Here is a 19,865-nt window from a genome sequence, read left to right on the forward strand (position 1 = left end):
CCTGCCTCCCTCATTTGAAGGCAGAGGAACAACTCAGGTGGTGCTGGTGGCGGGGGCGCTGCCTGGGAGGGGCTGTGCTGGTCGACTTGGAGGCTGAGACTGGAGCAGGGCCCGCTGCTCGGGATGAGTCCGAGCACCATTTCCTGGGGAAGCAGGGAGCAGGCCGTGAGTGGCTGGTGATGATGTTGGCACGAACCCTGGAGTTGGAGAGTTCCAGCTTCAATACCCTGGGCCCCTAAGACCTCAGGGCATTCACATCTTCGCGCCTTGGCATCATGGGCTGCTAGAGCTGGACGGGACTGCAGGGTCACCTTGTTGTCCACCTGCTCCTCCTCCCTGGCTTCCCGCCCAGACTTGAGCTACAGGTATCGGTCCTGCGTCGAGCCCAGAGGCTGTGGTTGCCATGGGATGGGCAAGCAGAAGCTCTGTGGGTGCCCTTGGCTCACTCTGGTGCCCCTCCTTTGAAGTTTCAGACACTGTGTGCTCCGTTTGACCGAGAACAACTCGCAGCCCTTGATGACCAAGTTGCAGTGGCTCTTTGCCTTCCTGGAGCACAGCCAAGTGAGTGCAGGGGGCGCTGCATGTGCTGCGGTCGGGGGGGGGGGGGTGCAGGCGGATACCTCCCCTGCCCCAGGACCTGCCTGCATCTGGTTGTGAGCCCCCACTCTGTGGTGTAAGCTGTTGGGCCCCAGTCCAGTCTGGTATCCGTTTGTGGCCAAAGCCCAGGTTGCCAGTTCAGTGCCCTTACCAGGCTGGAGAAGGGAGTGCTTTTTGAGCCCCGGTTGGCTATGCTCCTCCGCAGCCCGTCTCCCATCCGGTATTCAGTCCTTCGCTTTAGGTGTTGCTTTGTTTGCTGTCATCTTTGAGCACTCACATTGCCAGGCACGCTGAGGGCTGTCTTTGTGGTATTTGCTGTCTCTGCGCTGGTGGAACCTGCAGCCCTGTGCAGGGTCACACAGATGAGTCAGCTGCAGACATGGCTTCGTGGGGCACAGAGTCTGAGGTGGTGGGGGAAGCAGAGGTGGCCCTGCGGACAGCAACCATGGTGCTTGAGTAGAGGGAAATGTGTCTATTGGGTATGCGCCCTGGAGGGAGAGGTTGATTGTGATGGGGGTTGGGGGCCACTGGGAGGACCTGTGGGACAGGGAACCCTGCATCTGGGGCCTGACCTCGGGAGCTAAGCTTTCGACGGGGAGAAGGGTGTTTCTGACAGAGGGAATGGAGTGAAAATGAGACGTGTCAGGAGGCACAGACTCCTGGAGGACCGCTGGTCACCGTGAACCCAGGAGCCTTATTCATAGGCTGCATGGACTTGGTGGGATGGGGGGGTCAGGGACCACTAGGAAGGGGGCACTCCAGTGAGGCAGCTGGGAGTTTGGGGCAGAGAGACCCTTAGGCATAGCATGCCATCTAGCTGGGGGGGGGGAGTCCCCTGCTCCTGACCCTGTCCTTGTCCTCCCTTGGTCCTAGCGGCCTGCCATTTCTCCAGAGAACTTCCTGTCTGCCTCCTGGACACCCTGGTTCAGCCCCGGCACCCAGCAGGACTGTTCAGAGTACCTGAAGTACCTGCTGGATCGGTAAGGGAGGCCAGGCCAGCCTCCGCACGGGGGCGTCAGCACGCACGAGGGTCCTTGTGGGCACACCCTGTCTGCCTGGGCTCTGTTGCCTCCTCCTCCTGGAAATGGGGTCTGGCCCTGTGGTTGAGAGAGGCTTGGGGAGGGAAGATGTGTGCCCTGAGGGTGGGGACAGGTCGGAGCTGCTGATGGGCACGTGACCTGGGAGGCATCAGTGAGTGTGAGTGAAGGGGTGCAGGTATGCGTCTTCCCATCACTGCTCTGGTGGCACACGCACGTACACAGGGCATGTGTCTTCGTGGCAGGTTAGAGCCCTGTGGAGTAAGTATGTAGCATGTACGCCTGGCCTGTGAGTGCGTGTGCACAGGATGTGTTGTACGCATGCATGTATGTTATCCGTGCCTCCTGAGTGCGTGTAAACCTGTGGCCAGCTGGGTAAGTCGCTGGCACAGGTCAGGCCAATGCACCGGAAGTGGATCTCTGGGTGTGGACGAAGGCCCTTTGCTCCCTGCTCCAGGCTGCACGAGGAGGAGAAAACCGGGACGAGGATCTGCCAGAAGCTCAAGCAGTCCAGCTCGCCCTCCGCGCCCGAGGAGCCCCCCAGCCCGAGCTCAACGTCCGTGGAGAAGATGTTCGGAGGCAAGATTGTGACTCGGATCTGCTGTCTCCGCTGCCTCAACGTCTCCTCCAGGGAGGAGGCCTTCACAGACCTCTCTCTGGCCTTTCCCCCAGCCGAGCGCTGCCGCCGCCGCCGCCTGGGCTCAGTGATGCTCCCTCCAGAAGAGGTCGGCCCCCGGGACCTCCCTCTGCCATCCCGAGCCCAGGGGCCAGGCAAGGTGGGTCCTCGGAGGCAGAGGAAACACTGCATCACAGCCGATGTCCCCCCCGCCGTCCTGGACATGGCAGGCCTGGGCCACCAGGGACCCGGCGGGCAGAGCCTTCAGGAGGAGAAGGGGGAGAAGGAGGAGCGAGCAGAGGAGGAGGAGGAGACCAGAGAGGGAGAGGACGAGCGAGAGAAGGGAGAGCCGAAGGGGGAAGAGGAAGAAGAGGAGGAGGAGAAGGAGGCGGAGGAGAAGGAGGCAGGGAAGGAGGAGATGAAGGAGAAGGAGATGGAGAAGAAGGAGCTGGAGACAGAGGAGAGGAAGGAGATGGAGACAGAAGAGAAGAAGGAGGAGAAGGAGGCAGAGGAGAAGAAGGAGAAGGAGACAGAGGAGAAGAAGGCGATGGAGACAGAGAAGAAGGCGATGGAGACAGAGGAGAAGAAGGAGGAGGTGATGGAGAAGAAGGAGATGGAGAAGGAGGCTGACAGTCTGGGCCCGGGGACCCTCAGGAATGCCGCCGTGCCCTCTGCAGAGGGCTCCCGCTCCGTGCTGGACCTGGTCAACTACTTCCTGTCGCCGGAGAAGCTGACGGCCGAGAACCGCTACCACTGCGAGTCGTGCGCCTCCCTGCAGGACGCCGAGAAGGTGGTGGAGCTGAGCCAGGGGCCGCGCTACCTCATCCTGACGCTGCTGCGCTTCTCCTTCGACCTGCGCACCATGCGGCGCCGCAAGATCCTGGACGACGTCTCCATCCCGCTGCTGCTGCGCCTGCCCCTGGCGGGGGGCCGGGGCCAGGCCTACGACCTCTGCAGCGTCGTGGTGCACTCGGGGGTGTCCTCGGAGAGCGGCCACTACTACTGCTACGCCCGCGAGGGCGCGGCCCGGCCAGCCCTGAGCTTGGGCGCGGCCGACAGGCCCGAGCCCGACAACCAGTGGTACCTGTTCAACGACACCCGGGTGTCTTTCTCCTCCTTTGAGTCTGTCAGCAATGTCACCTCCTTCTTCCCCAAGGACACGGCCTACGTGCTCTTTTACCGGCAGCGGCCTGGGGAGGGGCCCGAGGCCGAGCCTGGCTCCCCCCGGGCCCGGGCCGAGCCCGCCCTCCACAAAGACTTGATGGAAGCCATCTCCAAAGACAACATCCTTTACCTGCAGGTGAGCCGAGCCGCTGGGCCCCTTGACGGGGTCGCTGGGTGGGGGGGCCTCCAGGTGCACCCACCCACCCAGGTGCACAGCTGCTTCTCTCGCTGAGTCCCTTCCTTTCTCCTTCGAGCCACTCAGGGGTCACTTAGGGCAGGGCGAGTAGGTGGGCCAGACGGACGGGACCCCGCGCTTTAAAGGGACAGACGTCAGGCACGATCGGTTCTTTATTGTTAGGTTTGTGGAGGAGCAGGGACAGCTCGGAGAGGCGTCCGTGTGGGTGGGGGCAGCGCCTCGAGGTCTGCCCTGCCTGGGGCGCCTTCTCTCAAGGCGGGGATCCCAACACGTAGCTTCAGAAACCGCCGCCGCTGGGGCTCTGCCCAGCAGCAGGGGTGCTGCCTCAGACGGGGTGTAAGCAGTGCAGGGAACTGGGGCTTTAGAGGGAGAATGGCGCTTAGCTGGGGACACTGCCCAGCTGTCCAGGTGGGGGCAAGGCTAGGGCTGCTGGTACGGAATCGGTGTGCCTTGAGAGGCAGTGGGCAGGACGCCACATCAGGAAGCTTGCAGCCCGGTCCCGGTGTGGTGTGAGGTGACCTTCTGCATCCTGCTGCCACATCAGGCCCTGGTGAGCTATTCCTAGTCCAGTATAAATGAATTCCTTTCCTCCAGGGGGTTGGGAATTTTTAGGGGGTGGGGAGGAAGGATGGTTTGAACCCTAGATAGAGGATGAATATGAGCCCCCCTCCCCCACCCTGCCCCGTGCCTGGCATGCCTCTCGGGCAGAAGCTGTGGCTCTTCTGTGTCTGGCCCTGGGGGACCAGGGAGGATGCTCTGAGGTGCTGTGCTGGGTGGCGTCCGGGAGTCACGGGAGGACTCTGGCTCCAGGTCCTGAATTTTAAGCTCCCCACCCCATCCCCATCTGTGTTTCCAGGAGCAGGAGAAGGAGGCACGGAGCAGGGCGGCCTACATCTCTGCGCTCCCGGCATCCCCGCACTGGGGCCGGGGCTTTGATGAAGACAAAGACGAGGATGAAGGCCCTCCGGGGGGCTGCAACCCTGCAGGTGGCAACGGTGGTGACTTCCACAGACTCGTCTTCTAACGTGGACCCTCCTCCCCCAGCCTTCTCGCACGTGTGGGGTGCCACAGCCAACCTCGGGGGGTGGGGGGCCTTGGCCTTTGCTGCTGGGAGCAGGGTGGGGGCCCAGGGCCAGGGCGGAGGCGCTCTGCCAGGTGGGGTCTGAGGGAGGCTGCGGAGGCAGGTCTGGTCCTGAAGGCAGGCCCTTCCGAGGCCGGGAGAGATGGAGAGGGGCCTTCGGGGACACGACATGGGCCCACGGAGCCTGAGAGACAGAGGCGAGCCCCAAGCCCCTGGCACTGGGCCTCGCCCCGTTGCGACTTGCACCCAAGTGTCCTGATCCGCTTGCAGCGGCGAAGATGGACGCTCTCTGGGCCTTGCGCCCCGCCCTGGCTGAACCCCACAGCACTCGCCTCTTGCCAGCAAGTCGAAGCTCCCTCCGGCTCCTGTCAGACAATCTTGTTTCTCTCTGGTACAAAAAGCGCATCAGGATCCAAGCCCCAGCACAGAGAAGGGGGCCCCCTTGTTTGTCTGAGGGGATCAGGTGCCGTCTGTGGGTGCCTACACAGTTTGTACTCAGAGGGCGTGTAGGTGGAAGCAGCCTGGCCCGGGATCGGAGACTGTCCCCCGACACCAAGTGACAATGCACAGAGGGGAGGACAGCCTCCTGTCCCCTCTCCTGCCTCAGTGCCTGAGATGCCCCCGTTCGCATCCCCCTTCTGGTTAAGACAGAGAGTCCTTATTTTGCTGCAGGTATGTGTGTGTGTCTCACAGCGTCTGTCCTGAGGGAAGCTGGCTGGCTCAGCGCCTCATCACGTGGCCCTTGGGGTGGTGGCGGGGCGGGAGGGTGCCTGGGGAGGAAGAGTATTGACCTCCTTGTGCCCCACCGCTGCTGTACCCCTTCTACGTGGAGGGAAGAGAACCAGGGTCTCAAACCGGAATAAAAGGAGGTTCTCTGAAGCCGGTGAAGCTGTCATTCTTCTGCCTCCGTGGCTGTGCTGTCTGGACCCTGGGTTTCTTGCTGTGTCTGTCTGGGCTGCTGCGTCGGGTGCTGGATGAGGGGAGCGTGCCCTACGCAAGTGCCATGTGAGCAGTGGTGACGCTGGGGGCAGGCATGTGCCCAGGTGGGGGCTCCTGCAAAGGGACTCACCTCCCGGGGTGGTGGTGGTGGGGGGCTGCAGCCTCTTCCGCCCCCGAGCTCTGGGCTGCCCCCCGCCCCTTCCTCCTGCCAGAGGCCCTGCAGTGCGGCTGGGCGCAGCCCCCAGGTTCTGGGGCAGCAGGGGCTGCCTGGGCCGTAGGTGGAGGACTTGAGCTGCTAGGCTGTCAGCCCCAGCCATGCTCAGAATCCCTCTCTCTAGTCCAGGGCACCTCCTAAGAAGGATGAACTGGCTGATGGTACCACAGTTTCCGTTTCACGCACCAGGAGTACAGATTCTGAGGTCAGGAGGAGTCACTCTTGTTCTCAGCCAAAACAGGTACCCAGTCATTTCCTGTTCAAACAAACAGAAATGGAGCCGCCTGGCAGGCTCCTGTGCTGGGCCTGCGAGGAGCGCCTCTCTCGTCAAGGACGCGGGTCGTGTGGGAGCCGCAGGCAGGGATCCAAGGGGGTGTGGATTCTGCCCCCTCCCGCCCCCAGACGAGGCAGACTCGGTGACCCGTGCTGGTTGCTTCTAATGGACTTTATTGTTGTCCAGCTCCGAGACCACAGTAAAAAGGGACCTGCAAGCTCCAGGCCTGTACCATGTGTCACCACAGCCAACACAGGACCCGCGTGAACACGTTCCCAGCCCCCCCAGACCTCCTCGCAGGATAAATACAGGTTATCGATTTGTTTTTAAAAGAAAACAGAATAAATTAATAACTTAAGTGATTAGGCACCAACAGTGATTTGAAAAATTAAACATCAATTTTAAGTGTAACAGAGCCCGAAACCGAAGACGGGGCTGCTTCTAGCCCATTTTCTCTTCCCGACAAAGCGACGATTCTGTGCGAAATGATTCCTAATTTCAAGACACACGTAACCAACAAACACATAAGAACACACGTCACCATCACAGGGGAGCCTCCATCCCCAGTGCCCTCCGCCGGCAGTCCGCCTGGCCCCAAAGCGCTCGGCGTGTTCCAGAAAGAAGGGGCTCGACAGCTCCCGCGCTCAGCCTCCTTCCCCTGGTGGCGCAGAGGGCCGGGCCCTCTTCCGCCCGCCCCCGCGGCTCTGTCGGCGGGGCAGGGGGGTGGCCACACGCGGCTTGGGCTGAGGCCTTCGCGCTGTGGGAAATCACGCGAGAAGGGGTGTGCTTCTGTCCAAGAGTGGGGGCACACGTGCATGGTTTTGAACGTGGACGTTGCCAGTATCCATCTAGGGAGGGGACTGAGGTCACCGGCCAGCATGCTGGGTGCTGCCCGTCCCTGGTGATCTGGACCCCCGAGCAGAGCGCAGCCGCCGAAGAGTGGGAAGAGCGGCAGCACGTCTAACCTCAGCGAGGGGAGCAGGGCCACCGCTCCCCAGAGCACTCGCGCTCCTTCAGCCTGGCGAGGCGGAGCTGGAAGCGGCTGAGTTCCGCTCCTTCGCCGGGGAGCCCCAGGCAGGCTAAGACCTGTGTGAGCTGTGGTGGCTGACAAACATCCTGGGGTCTCAGTCCTGGCCAGGCCCCCAGGAGAGGAGGACTTGGACCCCTGGATCGGCCCACGTGCCAGGCTCTTGACACTGAGCTGACAGGTGCATACTAGACACTGGTATTTGGGGCTTGTGAGCCCGTCTCTGATTTCAACGGGCCCATTTCCCCTTCTCCCACCTTCATTCTCCACCCCTGCCTCACTGCCTCTAAGGGTTCAGGTGTCACGGGAACCAACAACTGGAGGGAGGCCTCGCAGGTTAGAGGTGAGTGCCTCAGTCTCTCAAGACTCCCACCAGTTTCACTGACATCACGGCACATTCAGAAAATGCTGACATGAAGAGGCCCTCTGACAGTCAATAGGAGACAGCGCTGGGCACAGAGGGTATCCACTCCTGGGCCCACCTGTTGCCTGCTGGGGACGCAGGGGTGGCACCATTAAAAGCTCTGACGTCTGAGACCCTTTGCAGAGGGCCTTAAAGGGAAACGGCAAACGCACTGCCCCCATTCCCATTGCACTGTGGGAACACGGAGGCAAGGCCTCACTGCTTCTCCACTGGAGCCCAGCCTTGCCCCCTTCCCTTGAAACAGCTGACCCATCTTCCTCTAAGACCCATGTCAGGTGCCCTCTTTTCCTGGAAACCCTCTTCCTGGACCTCCACCTGCTCCTGACTCCTGCCTTCAGCAGCGACCTGGAGAAGCAGCCTCGATTTCTCAGCACAGTAGCCACATTTTAAGTCTCCCTCACAGCCATTCCCAGGGTGTCGTCATCCTTCTTCTCATAGGTCATGACCTTCTCAAATACAGGGCCAACGCCTGATGAATTCCTGTGTGCTCAGGGCCTAGCCCAGACCTGGCTGCAGCAGCCATGACCGAATGCTGATCTTAACTAATACTAGGAGGAGACGGGAAATACTAGGAGGAGACGGGATACTGGTGAGCGAATCCTGCCTGGGGGGAGGGCTGGCGAGGGCAGTGGGGGAGTACCTGTGAGCGGCAGCGGGACGCTGAGCCGCAGCCACCTCCCTGACTTGGGTGGGAAATCTCCTTTTTTGGAGGAAGGTGGTCTCTTTGCTCCAGGGTGAGATGAAACATCTGGTCTGCTTAGTTGCTTCTGAAACTTGAAAATTTGGCCAATGACTTTAGTATAAAAGATTCCCCCTCCCCAGACTTTGGAGAAAAAGCCTGGGGGCGCTGCCCCGCCGCCTGTCCCTGGCAACGACGGCGGAGGGGGAGGCTGATCTGAGGGCCCTCGTCCCTTGGAGCCAGGCTTGAGTTCCCACACGGCACCTGGATTCCCCAGAGCGAGAGCATCACACGAGCCGAGAAAACACTCCCTCCTGCCACCCGGTCAGACGTGCCTGGGGATCTGGCATAAATCTCGCCAGACGGCAGGAGTTGCGGCTCCCACAGGCCGTCCTCTAGTTCCCTCCCCCCCACCCCCTGGCTCTCCTCTGCCCTACTGTGCCCATCACCCATCAGCCTGCCAACTGCTCTCACTTGCCCCCATGCACACGGCCCCCCTGACGACCTCACACCCTGCTTTCTGCTCCCCGCCTGCCCGCTGTACTGCCCCCCACCCGTCTGAGCTACAGCGTCTCCCTGTGGCCCTCGCCCCGCCTCTTGGCCCACCAGTGACCTGCCTTGCTGCCCATCTTACAGCAGCTCACTTGCTGCACTGTCCCCACTCCAGTCCTGGGCACTGTTCCTGTCCCAGGTGGCCCCTGTCCCCAGCTCTTCCGTATCGCCTTCCACAGCTCTTCCCGCCTCCCCTCTTACCCCACATGCTGGGCTACCCGCCCAGCACAGTCCAAGCCTGGTCCTTGCAGCGCTCCCGCTGGGTGGGATCCTGGGGAGGCCGACGGTGCTCTGTCCCAGAGCAGCAGGGCGGGCATGGAGCACCGCAGTTCCGGGGCCCGGCCCCCAGTGTCCTTGTCACTCCATCTCCGGGGCTCTGAGCCCTGCTCCTGGTTCTTGGTTGCTCAGCATCCTCAGTCTTCATCCTTCTGCCTCTCCCACCGTGACAGCGGCACTGCCGCTCGGCCTGAAAGCGGGGGACCCCTGCACGGACCCACTGCCCTTCTGCATCTGGGGCCCAATGCCTCTGTCCCTCGAGACCACCTCTGACCTTCCTCCTTGACCTTGCTTCTCCATCTTTTGGTGGCCATGCCTCCCTCCTGCCAAGAAAGACCGGGATGAAGACGTCCAGGTCTGCTTGCTCCGCGGGTCCTTGGCTCTCTGGGTCAGCGAGATGACGCGGCCTCTTCTGAGACTGAAGGAGAGGTAGCCCAGGGGTTGGAGGGACGAAGGCTGAGGGCCGTGCCCGAAGGTGAGGTGTGGGATCTGGCTCAGAGCCCAGCCCTCCTTCCAAGCGTCTGGAAGATGCTCTGGTCAAGGGCAGGAAGAAGCTGAAGGACGCTTTTTTGGCGAGAGCTCTAACTGAGGTGGGCGGAGCAGCAGGGCCACTACTATCAAAGTCAAAGGTGGGCCCTGAGTGGCAGAGCAGGCGCCTCGACCAGGCCCTCCCCTCCGGGTGGAAGGGGTCAGGGTCCCTGCCGTCAGTGCTTTGAAGGCCAGAGTGGCGTGGAGAGGAGGGGGCCGGCGGGCGCGTGGAGGGGAGGAGGGGAGACGGACCAGGAGGCCTCAGCTCTGGAGGTGCTGCCTCCCGGGCCGTCCCCGGGCACGGGCCCCACGTCACAGCTTGGCCCCCTTGGACGGCTCCGAGGACTGCCGCACGTCCGTCCACTCCTGCATGGTGTTCTGCAGGGCCTGGGTCTTCTCCTTGTCCACCTGAACGTAGTCCACTTTCTCATCGGAAGTGACAGATGACGTGGATGGCTGAGGGACAGAGCGGGGAAGTGAGGTGGCTGTGCCGTAGCAGTAAGGTGTGTCCCGGGGAGAGGGGATGGGCCGACCTCTCCAGCTGGACTACTTTTTTTTTTGGAAAGTGGCCCACAAGGCTGAACTCCAAACTGCACCATCCCTCCTGTTCGATGCAACAGCCCCTGCCAGCCCTCTGGATAACCCAGCTCCTAGGATGGGTCCAGACCTTCACCGTGCCCTGTGGCCACCTGTCCCAGGGCAGGGGTTGGCCAGTTGTCAGTAAGCACTGGCCTTAGCGCTTTGCATGTGGCCTGCGGTGAGCACACGCAGCCACCCAGTGGGGGGAACCGTGCTGGGGCTGCTGCCTGGATCAAGCAGCTAAGCTAAGTGTGTTTCCTGAGCCAGCCTTTCCCGGGCCCAGAAGCCCTTCCGCAGGCTACAGCTGGACAGTGAGTTCTCAAAGAAGAACTCAGCATCAGGACCCAGGATCCCCAAGTCTAGGCTCTGTCACAGATTCATGGGGGACTTGAAGCAGATCAGGTCTGTGTGGGCATTCATCTGCCCAACGGCACAGGGAGATGGGCTGACTGATGGGGCCCTCTGGCCCCGGGGTGCTGTGGGCTGCGTGAGGGAATGTGAAGCCCTCTGGGACCCAGGCCACAGCACAGCCCAGGCGTATAGAGGCAGAGCGCCACTGGTCAGTGCGGAGGGCCCCTGGCACTGACACCTCCACCCACCCCACCCCAGGCACCTTGCGGTGAGGGCTCGGGGAGCTCGGCTGGAAGTCCAGGGCCAGATAGTCCACGCTGCCAGTGCTCTTCTTAGGGGCCGGACTGTTGGTGCCACTGGGAATGGGAGATGCGGACACTGGGTTTTGCTGTCACAAAGGAGGGAAAAACTGTTAGCAGGTTTAGGAAACAGTTTAACCCACCACTGGGAAAAACACATCTCTGGGAGTAAGAGCAGCTAGCTCGCTGAGTGCCTACTCTGTGCCTTGCACTGTGCCGGGACTTCTTATGTTCTCATTTTAACCCTCACAACACTCCTGTGCTGAAGGTATTACTACTATTCTTTTTTTTTTTTTTAACATGAAGACAAAGCTGGTTCAGAGAGGTAAAGCAATGTGCCTGAGGCTGTACAGCTCGTGGCAGGGCTGAGTTCTGCGCCTGTGCTGCCCCGCTCTCTGGGCATCAGCGCATCTCACTGCAGTCCCCCTAGGGTCTCTGACAGACTCACTGGCAAGTGCTCAGAAGGGAGCACATGAGCTGTAAGCGCTGGACCTCGGAGGGCTTCCGTGGCGCCGCATCTGCTGCTCCAGAGCCAGCATCCACGGCCCGGGGCAGGGCGGTCACACCGCAGCAGCCCGCTCCCTGCAGCCCCAGCTCCTCAGAGGCTGAACAGAGGGGCTGCGTCCCCAGCCCTCACCCTCAGCAGCTCTCAGAGGACACACGCCAGGGCCATGTCGCATCCAGGCACCAGGACCAGCTTGCCTGGCATTTCCCTGAAGACACCGTCTACGGAGAAAGGCCTGGGCTCTGGCTTTGCGGCTGCTCTATTAGGGGGTGGGTTCGTTCTTTCCCTGTTTATGAAGCAGCTACCAGGTACCCACGCCGCCTGTGCGTACCCCTCCGCCAGGCCTTCCTCTGTGAGTCACGGACACTGCCCTGCCTCCCCGCAGGCAGGGGAACAACGGGCTAAGGCAATGAAGAGACCTTTCAGTGTGGAAAGAGTGTCACAGGAGAGCAGAAGGACGTCAATGCTGGAGGCTGCTCCACACACCCCCCTGCTCTCAAACGCCGTCTCGCCACCTGCCGGCTCGCCCTCTGCCTGCCCACAGGACAAGTGCAGACACCCCAAGACCGCATTCGGGGTCCTTCGCGATCCAGGCGGCCACCCCGCCCACCCCTCCTTCAGTCAGAGCCAGGGACCAGCATTCCCTGTGTCCCTCTGTGCACGGCCGCCTCCCCATCATGCCTCCCCTTTCCTGAGCCCGTCCCGAGCGTGCGTCCCCTGTGGGTGTGTAGCCCACCCGCCCAGGGGTTACCACACGAGAGAGGCAGGCCTTCCCTGCCCCTAAAACAGCGGCGGCCCCCTTGCCTCCAGACAAGGACCCCAGCGTGCTTGGCGCACACGCGCTCAAGATGGATTTGCAGCAGCAACTCAGTCCCAAATGCTGTGGGTGCCCTGGGCTGCGAGCTGGGAGGTGGGGACGTGAGAGGTGGGCTCTGGCGGGTCCCAGAGACTCACCATAGGGACGTAGTTCTCTTCGCTGTCTCCTGAGTCCGTGCTGGTGATGCTCTGTGTGGAGATGGGGCGGCAGTACTGGGAGGAGCTGGGGTTGAAGGAGTGGCTGGTGGGAAGAAGATGGAGCGTAAACCCTGGGGGTACCCCCAGCACCCCTGGGCCCTGGCCCCCACCCCCGGCCCTCCGGCCTCGGTGAGTTATCAGATACAGAGCGCAGCAGCTACTCCCTCTTCAGAGAAGAGGAAACCGAGCACCAGCATCCGGAAGCAGCTTTCCTGACGCAGAGCCGAGGGACATGTCCCGCTCACCAACCCCAGGGCCCTGTCCTAAGCTCCCGCGTCCACAGAGACACTCACACGGCCCTGGACCAAGACTTGGTGACAGGCGACTTGAAGGGGAGCTCATCGATGACGGTGTTGTTTCTCAAGTCAAGGGGTGTTGGCTTTGCTGCAGCAGGAACAGAAGGTTGAGTCGTTGGCCGTGACAATGACACTCGTATACGCATTTACACATAAAACACACATGCATTTATAAACCCTTCATGTGCATCCTGGCTGAACAGAGACAACGACACTGAGGCTCAGCAAGGTTATGCAATCTCTGCCCAGCTGATAGGCCCTGAAGTCCCATCTCCAGATTCCCAGTTAAATATTCTGCACGCTGTACCTGTGGGGGTCATACTTTCAGAATCTAAAAGGGGGACACGGAGTGTGACAACAGTGTTCTCGCTGGATTTGTGACGTGTGTATGAGAAGAGATGACATTTGAAATATCATGGAGAAGGCCACCACCACTGCCACCTGCCACTCCTGGACCAGGACTAGGGGGCCTTCAAAGGAGGAAGTGAGCCCCACGAGGTCCCACAGGCTTCAGTTTGAATGCTGAGATCTGCATTCTCTGTTGGTCAGACCCGTGGGGGCTGAGGTCTGCCCATCGGCTCTACTTCTCCCTTGAGTGCCTGCCACTGATCCAGGCCACTCAGAATGAGCGTGAGGCAGACTTGGAACCTGAGCTGCAGCACTTCTTCCTGGTGTAAAGGCAGGGGGCGCAGAGCTGACTTTACTGAACACCTGCCGTGCCCCAGAGTCAAGGTCCTAGAGATGCTTTCCTTCTAAACAAACCCAGGAGGCAAGCATGACCCTCCCACTTCACAGATAGGAAAACGGAGACAGAAAACTTACATGATTAACGCAAGATCACACACCTAGGAAGTGCTGGCTAAGGTTTCCGCCACATCTACCTCATTTGAAAGCTCAATCCTTTCTACTGGAGCACAGCGTGTCTTTTAATGGACTGTGCTGTCAGTGGTACCTTGCTCAGCCCCAGAACCAATACACACCCCTTATCTTGAATTGCTCTGGATATATTCTGAAGCACGTTTACATGTATTATCTAACGATATATATTTTATCTTCAAGGTCTCTGGGAGGTAGGTGTTATACTTCCCATTGCCCGGATGAGAAGGCACAGAAGGAGAATGATTTGTTCACAATCACGGGTTAGCAGGCGGCAGAGCGGGAACCTGGATCTGTCCTGTCCTTCAGACTCCTGCACTCCTTTCCGCACATCAAGGCTCCTCCAGCTGCCTGTCTCCAGGGTGCCAGGCGACTGGGATGAATTTGGAGTGTCTGTGTGTGTGTGTGTGCGTTTTGGGTGGCTTAGGCCCTAGAGGCTGGCACTTGCTTGCAAGAAAAGTTCAAGATACATCTGATCCCTAATAAATGCAAACAGTCCCTGAATGCTGTCCAGAGATGGGACAGGAGACACAGTGTGCTCACCTTTCCGGTCCGGTTTGAGGTTGCGGTTGACTGGGGGTGGCTGGATGTCGCTCCCTCTGCTGGAGCCTCGGTGCATAGGAAGGGCTGCAGAGGGGTAGCCAAGCGGGTCAAAGTGATGGGGCCCTGGGCTCATGGGGATGTAGGCGCTCTGGGAATGGTCACCTCCTCGCTCCATGGACAGCAGGCTGGAGGAGCCTGGGTTCATGGGCACGTAGTTGTCCTCAGAATTGGTGCTATCCGATCGGCCCACAGCTGCTTTCCCTGGCTAAGAGTGAGAAGATACACGGCCGTTACTAGGGACAGGAAGCAACAACAGGGTGAGACTTGACACACAAGGCAAGAGAAGACAGAGCGGGCTGTGCTGTGAGGCTCTAAGGCAGACCCTGGGGAAATCAAATGAGAAACCAGAGAGGGAGACAAGAATACACAAGGTCTGTGGGTCTCCTCTAGCTTCCATGACCCCTTGGAGCTCATTTTTTTTTGGTCTTTTTAGGGCTGCACCTGCAGCATATGGAGGTTCCCAGGCTAGGGAGCTGTAGCCACCGGCCTACACCAGAGCCACAGCAATGCAGGATCTAAGTAGTGTCTGTGACCGACACTGCAGCTCATGGCAATGCTGGATCCTTAACCCACTGAGTGAGGCCAGGGATAGAACCCACATCCTCATGGATACTAGTTGGGTTTGTTGCTGCTGAGCTCACTTGTTTTTTGTTTTTGTGATAAGTCTTTGGTAGAAAATATCCAGGAGGCTGGGTCCGCGAGGCGTTCTGAGGCCTGGCAGAGGCACAAGGCAGCACTGCTTGGGTTTGAGTCAGGACCCACCCTCCTCCTCAAGTCCAGACTCACCGATGGCAGGTCCGCTTCTCAGACCCCGAGCAGGGCAAAGAGCATAAGAGAAGCCTTGGCCCTGGCAGGTGACGTCTGGGCCACCTGTCAGTATGACAGCAGGCTGCAGTCCATACGACCACAGCTCTGTGCAACGCAGCCACCGTGGCCGTAGCCTCCTTTCGACTCCTGCCCTGTTCGTCCAGACATACAGCTAAGCTGCTTATGCTTCAGCTACCTGACCTGCACAATCTTTTCAGGGGGCCTAAAGCCAGGCCCTATGTGGCTGAGCCTGACACCTTAGAGAAGTGTCATCAGCCCCCTCCACTCAAACCGTAATTCTACCCCCGAGCCGGACCCTCCCCCTGAGCAGCCCTGCCTGGAGTCGCACACTGGGGCCTCATCCTCCAGGAGAGACCTCCTGGGTAAGGATGCCGCCGTCGATGCACCAGCCCAGCACCAGGGTTCCGGGCCGTCCAGACCGCTCCTGCTCACCTGCAGTGACGAGTCCTGTAGTCTGGAGCACCCGAGGACACACATTTTTTCCAGACCAGATACCCACCTCCTATTTCCTAAAAACTCCACCCAGGGTTCTGAACAGACATGCGAAGCCAGCAGCCTCCTGAGAGGGACATGCCCCCCTCTTTGGGGTTGTGTCTTCCGTTCCATGGGTGAGACCGTTAACCCCCCTGAGCTGGCCTAAGGCCGCCTAGCTAAACCCCACTCACCAGGAAAGCGCCGACTGCATCGCTCATGGACTCGGCGGACCGGCCTGCACCATCTCTGCCGCGCTGGGGGTAGTCGTAGGACTCGCAGGAAGAAGCTACAACAGAGGAAGGAGGCTCCGTGTGCACTCAGGGTCGATCCCTGGGCTGACCCCTCCCCACGCCCTTGCCAGACTCCGGAAGATACTGCTCTCGACCCTACGAGTGAGTGATCACGTCACTCCTCAGCTGGCCAAGTCCTCCCAGGCTTCGAGATGCAGCTCCCGTGTGAGCATCTGCGGAGGCTGTCTCCTTGGCGATGTCTGCCTTCGTTTGCGCACCTTCCCACTAACTCTCACAGCCCTGTCGCCTGTCCCGTGGTCCCAGCTAGCACTGAGACAGCTATTTTAGGAATAACGATGCCTGACTACGTTATACACATTGGTTTTATTTCCCCACCTAGACGGGAGCTCTCTGAAGGGCAGGGCACGTTTCACATGGCTCTGTCATCTCAGTCCCAAAACACAAGGGGACCAATCAGAGTTGCTGGGCTGAAGACGGCAAAGGGTACTGAGCCAGGGTCAAGTCCGCCGACTGCCTCTGCAACCCTGAGTAAGTCTCTTAACCACCATGGCCCTCATGTGAAAGGAAAACAGTGAGTCTCTGTCCCCCAAACTCTCGGAGCCACTATGTGGCTTACACAGCAGGACGGATAAGAACAGGCATCGGGAGCTCTAAGTAAGATGCAAAATGAAAGGGATATTGTTCTACTTTTTCAAAAACCGAGTTATACGCAGAGCTGGAACACCCTTAGTGGGAAATAAGTGACAATGGAATTTAAATACTCCAGATAGAAGTTCAGACTTTAACCAAAGTATTTCACTGGAAATTAAATACTTCAGAAAGAAGTTCAGACTTTAAAGTCTCCACATTAAATTGAGTAAGAGATTCAAATGTGGCTTAGAAAACATTTTGCAGATCTAATTTTAGGTCTGTTGGTCCGCATAGGTTTGGACTAGTCTTCTAAATTTATCTTTGAAATCTCTGGTTTGATTTATAAATGAATAAAAGACTATGATTTAGACCTCCAAACCCATAATACGTTGTACTGTGGTTAACCAAGAAGGTTCTACCTCCTTAGGAAAAGAGCCACTTCTCTCAGGCAAGGTCTGCCACCCACTCGCCATCGTGGCGTCCACCAGCAGCCTCCAGCGCTGGAGGACCAGCTAGGAAAGGCCTGGGGAGAAGACGCTCGCACCTGCAAGTGTCGGCAACCTGGGCAGGCCTCACGTCTCCCTGGCGCGGGTGGCCGGGGACTAGCACACTACCGAGAAGCCCCGGGCCACCCCCCTCCCCCGGCTCTCCGCCAGGGTTCAGACTGACCTCGGTGAAGTCGGCTGTTGTCCATGGCTGGGAGGGTATTGCGCCTGGGGATGGTGGCAGCGGCAGAGACGGATCTGCTGCTTTCGCCCAGTGGAGGTCTCTGCTGAGGGCTGCCCCACCGAGGTGTTTCTGCCTGACTCGGCTTGGGGGGCCGGGGCGGGGGAGCTACGGCCGAGTCCCCAGGGGCGGCCACCGCCATGGCATTGTGGTTCTTGTCCAGCGTGAATGTCCTAGGGATCTGGTAGGCTGAGAGCGGGGTGGCCGGAACGTCCATATTGTCCACCAAGAGGTCCGCAAACTCACGGCACAGGGTGTTACTGGGCATCTTGAAGGTGTACACCTCCTCGTTGTCTGTCTCGGAGCCTGTGAGGCTGCCCTTGGTGTGGCCGTGCGAGGCCAGGCTCCGGGGGAGGTCGTAGGTGCTGTCTCTGAATTCTGCATTGTGCCGGCTTGGCTTGGGGAGGCTATAGAAGCCGTGCACTTGACCACTGACTCCATTGACACAGTGTCCGTTGCCCTGGGCCAGTTTCTGCACAGCCGTGTCGCTCCTCATGAGAAACGAGGCCCTGGTGCCCTGAGAGAAGCTGGCGCTCCTAAGAGATGGAAAGAAGGGGGCACAGGGGTTAGAGGCGGTCAGGGCTGCCCGCGGGGGAGGCAAGCAGGCATGGTCAAACCCCGTGCAGCTGGGTGGTGTGCGGCAGACACAGACTGAGGAGGCTGGCAGGCCTGAGGTTTCTCTGGGCAAGGCACGCCTTCTCTCTGAGCTTGAGTTAAGGCACCTGCAAAAACGGTGATTGAAATCAGTCTTTGAAGGTCGTCTAGAAATTGGACTCTAGTGTATCTAGTATACAGATGTTCGATCAGTGTTAGCCTTTATCCCCAAATGGCTGTGATTAGCAGAGATTGGTCTTACTTCCCCAAACAGGTATCAATAAGCCTGTTATACCCCTCACTTGTTCTTTGCTTTAAGTGCCACAGAACAGGCACATTTCTGTACAAAGGCTGTGAGACAGTGGAAAGAACCTGTAAGCTGGTATCAGAATCCAGCAAGCAGGTCATCTTATCTGAGCCTGTTCTCCTGCTGTAAAGCAAGTCAGCTCGTGCATGTTGCTGGTCTAAGTTAAAAATAACTGTTCAAATATAAGCTATAGATTTATTTTTCATCATGTATTACAGTTTGTTGAGAGGCAGTTAGAGGGGTAAAGAGCTCTTTCCAGAAGACTGAACTCCTACGAGAAAAGTGCTTTCCTGTTAGGGAACTATACTCAGGACAGAAAAGGTATTTGATTATTATTTTTTAAGGATTTAAGTTTTGGCGAAATAAGGCAAAATCACAAAGATCTGGGCGGGGGCGGGGGGGTGAAGGGAGCTGCACTAGTTCCATTACAGCCACTGACAGGCTCTGTGGGCTTCGCCTGGCCCCCTTCCCCAAGGTGCAACCTGGTGGGTCTCTGTGGCTCTTGAGGGTCCGTCTGGTTCTGAAACTCCACAACCCTTTGGCTTTATCAGCACGGTTTTCAAACTGGATTCTGTGTTCTGCATAGGTGTCTTGGGAAGTTGGAAGGTGAGGTTCCGAGCAGGGAGAGATTCAGCTCTGCTTTCCTCTCTCTTACATTACGATTCTTCCTAGGATTCCACGCGGGGGAGAAACCGCTCTTCTAGGACAACCCTTTAGAGTTGTGATTCTCAGCCTTTCGGAGGCTATATGCCTCTTTAAGGATCTGATAAACAGCTCTGGGTGCTTCTCACCAGAATAAGGCAAATCTCACATACGCACAGCTCTGCAAGCTCGCCCTCTCTCTAACCTGCTGCGGCCAACCTGGGGCACCTGCCCTTTGACAAGCTCTTTCAGCTCATGGGAGCTTGTTATTTACGGATGTGGCCACCAGATGGTGATAGAAAATAAGGCCCCTCAGCTTAGAAGGAGGAAGGGAAACAGGTGTCGAGGCCAGGCTTTCTCTAATGGAAATGTGTGTCCTTGAGGGGCAGGGACCTCCACTGCAGTCCCCAAACCGTCAGAGGCCCTCTTCTCTGGGCCAACGTGCTCTCACTCCCTTTCTAGTCCCTTCCACACACAGAACCCGGCCAGCAGCCACAGCCTTCGTCACTGATCATCTAGCCTCTGGATAACGAGTGCCTGGAGCAGAGGACGCGGAGCCGGTGGTAGACAGAAGGTGTCCATATCTGCCCGTTTGTCTTTGGTGCCTTTACTTCAGTCTTTTTTTGAGTTTCCAGCTCTGCTGGATGCCCCGATCTGGATTTGTCCATTGAAACGACATTCCCTGATGGTGTACTTTCCGTCTGTGCCAGGCACCATGGATACAGAGAGGCCTCCTGCCCTAGGGGAGTGGGCACCGCAGCGGAGGCGGTGATGTGCATGCAAATCTTATAATCAAGTGGGTAAGTGGCTGGTGACAGACTTATACCAACCCTCCCTGGTGGTGGTGCTGAGAAATGTCAGAGGAGGCTTCTTCAGAGCTGTCCCCTCTGAGTGACCCTGGCAACTGGCCAGGCCAAAGGCAAGAGAAGGAAAAGGGCGCCTCACACACCAAAGTGGAACACAGTCTGGCAGGTCGGAGGAACTGCGAACTGCTCGGACTGGAGCCAGCGTCTGGGGAGGGAGGGCTGAGAGGTGACGGGAGGGGCCAGGCCTGGGCTGATGAGAACTGAAGTCCTGGGAAGATGTTAAGGTGGGGACAGGCTCGCAGGTACCCTGCTGTCGCCTTAAACATATTCGAGAATGAACTCATATCCACCTGTCTCCCCAGGCTGGGGAAGGGCCCCAGCTGCTCAAGCTGAAACCCGGAAGTTACCTTATGATTTCTCAGGCACTGACCACATCGGGGCCTGCAGAATCCACCCCCATTTAGGGCCCCCCGGTTTTTC

At 58.9% G+C, this 19,865-nt stretch overlaps 2 protein-coding genes across 11 annotated transcripts in view; one reads left to right on the forward strand and one right to left on the reverse strand.

The window, feature by feature from the left end:
• Nucleotides 1–5,570, forward strand: part of USP35 (ubiquitin specific peptidase 35) — a 77,471-nt gene extending 71,901 nt beyond the window's left edge. For all 6 annotated transcript variants that reach the window (XM_084975414.1, XM_084975417.1, XM_084975415.1 and 3 more), the window contains 4 exons: nucleotides 468–561; nucleotides 1,471–1,577; nucleotides 2,092–3,550; nucleotides 4,467–5,570. In XM_084975414.1, the coding sequence (XP_084831540.1) occupies nucleotides 468–561; nucleotides 1,471–1,577; nucleotides 2,092–3,550; nucleotides 4,467–4,634 (1,828 nt within the window). In that variant the 3' untranslated portion in view covers nucleotides 4,635–5,570. The remainder of the gene's footprint in view (nucleotides 1–467; nucleotides 562–1,470; nucleotides 1,578–2,091; nucleotides 3,551–4,466) is intronic.
• Nucleotides 5,571–6,274: 704 nt separating this feature from the next.
• The window catches only part of GAB2 (GRB2 associated binding protein 2), a 188,299-nt gene continuing 174,708 nt past the window's right edge, over nucleotides 6,275–19,865 (reverse strand). For 3 of the 5 annotated variants that reach the window (XM_003129701.5, XM_084975435.1, XM_084975436.1), the window contains exons 4-10: nucleotides 16,980–17,572; nucleotides 15,621–15,715; nucleotides 14,068–14,332; nucleotides 12,646–12,736; nucleotides 12,293–12,395; nucleotides 10,797–10,922; nucleotides 6,275–10,060 (exon numbers count right to left, since the gene is read on the reverse strand). In XM_003129701.5, the coding sequence (XP_003129749.1) occupies nucleotides 9,917–10,060; nucleotides 10,797–10,922; nucleotides 12,293–12,395; nucleotides 12,646–12,736; nucleotides 14,068–14,332; nucleotides 15,621–15,715; nucleotides 16,980–17,572 (1,417 nt within the window). In that variant the 3' untranslated portion in view covers nucleotides 6,275–9,916. The remainder of the gene's footprint in view (nucleotides 10,061–10,796; nucleotides 10,923–12,292; nucleotides 12,396–12,645; nucleotides 12,737–14,067; nucleotides 14,333–15,620; nucleotides 15,716–16,979; nucleotides 17,573–19,865) is intronic. The other 2 variants (XR_002335549.2, XR_014814765.1) reach the window with 1 other exon arrangement.

The sequence above is a fragment of the Sus scrofa genome, chromosome 9 (assembly GCF_054392235.1).
Source record: "Sus scrofa isolate SSC_HxYL_T2T_F1_AM1 chromosome 9, Sscrofa_HxYL_maternal_Yorkshire_Landrace_v2.0, whole genome shotgun sequence".
In the NCBI taxonomy this organism is placed as follows: Eukaryota; Metazoa; Chordata; class Mammalia; order Artiodactyla; family Suidae; genus Sus; species Sus scrofa.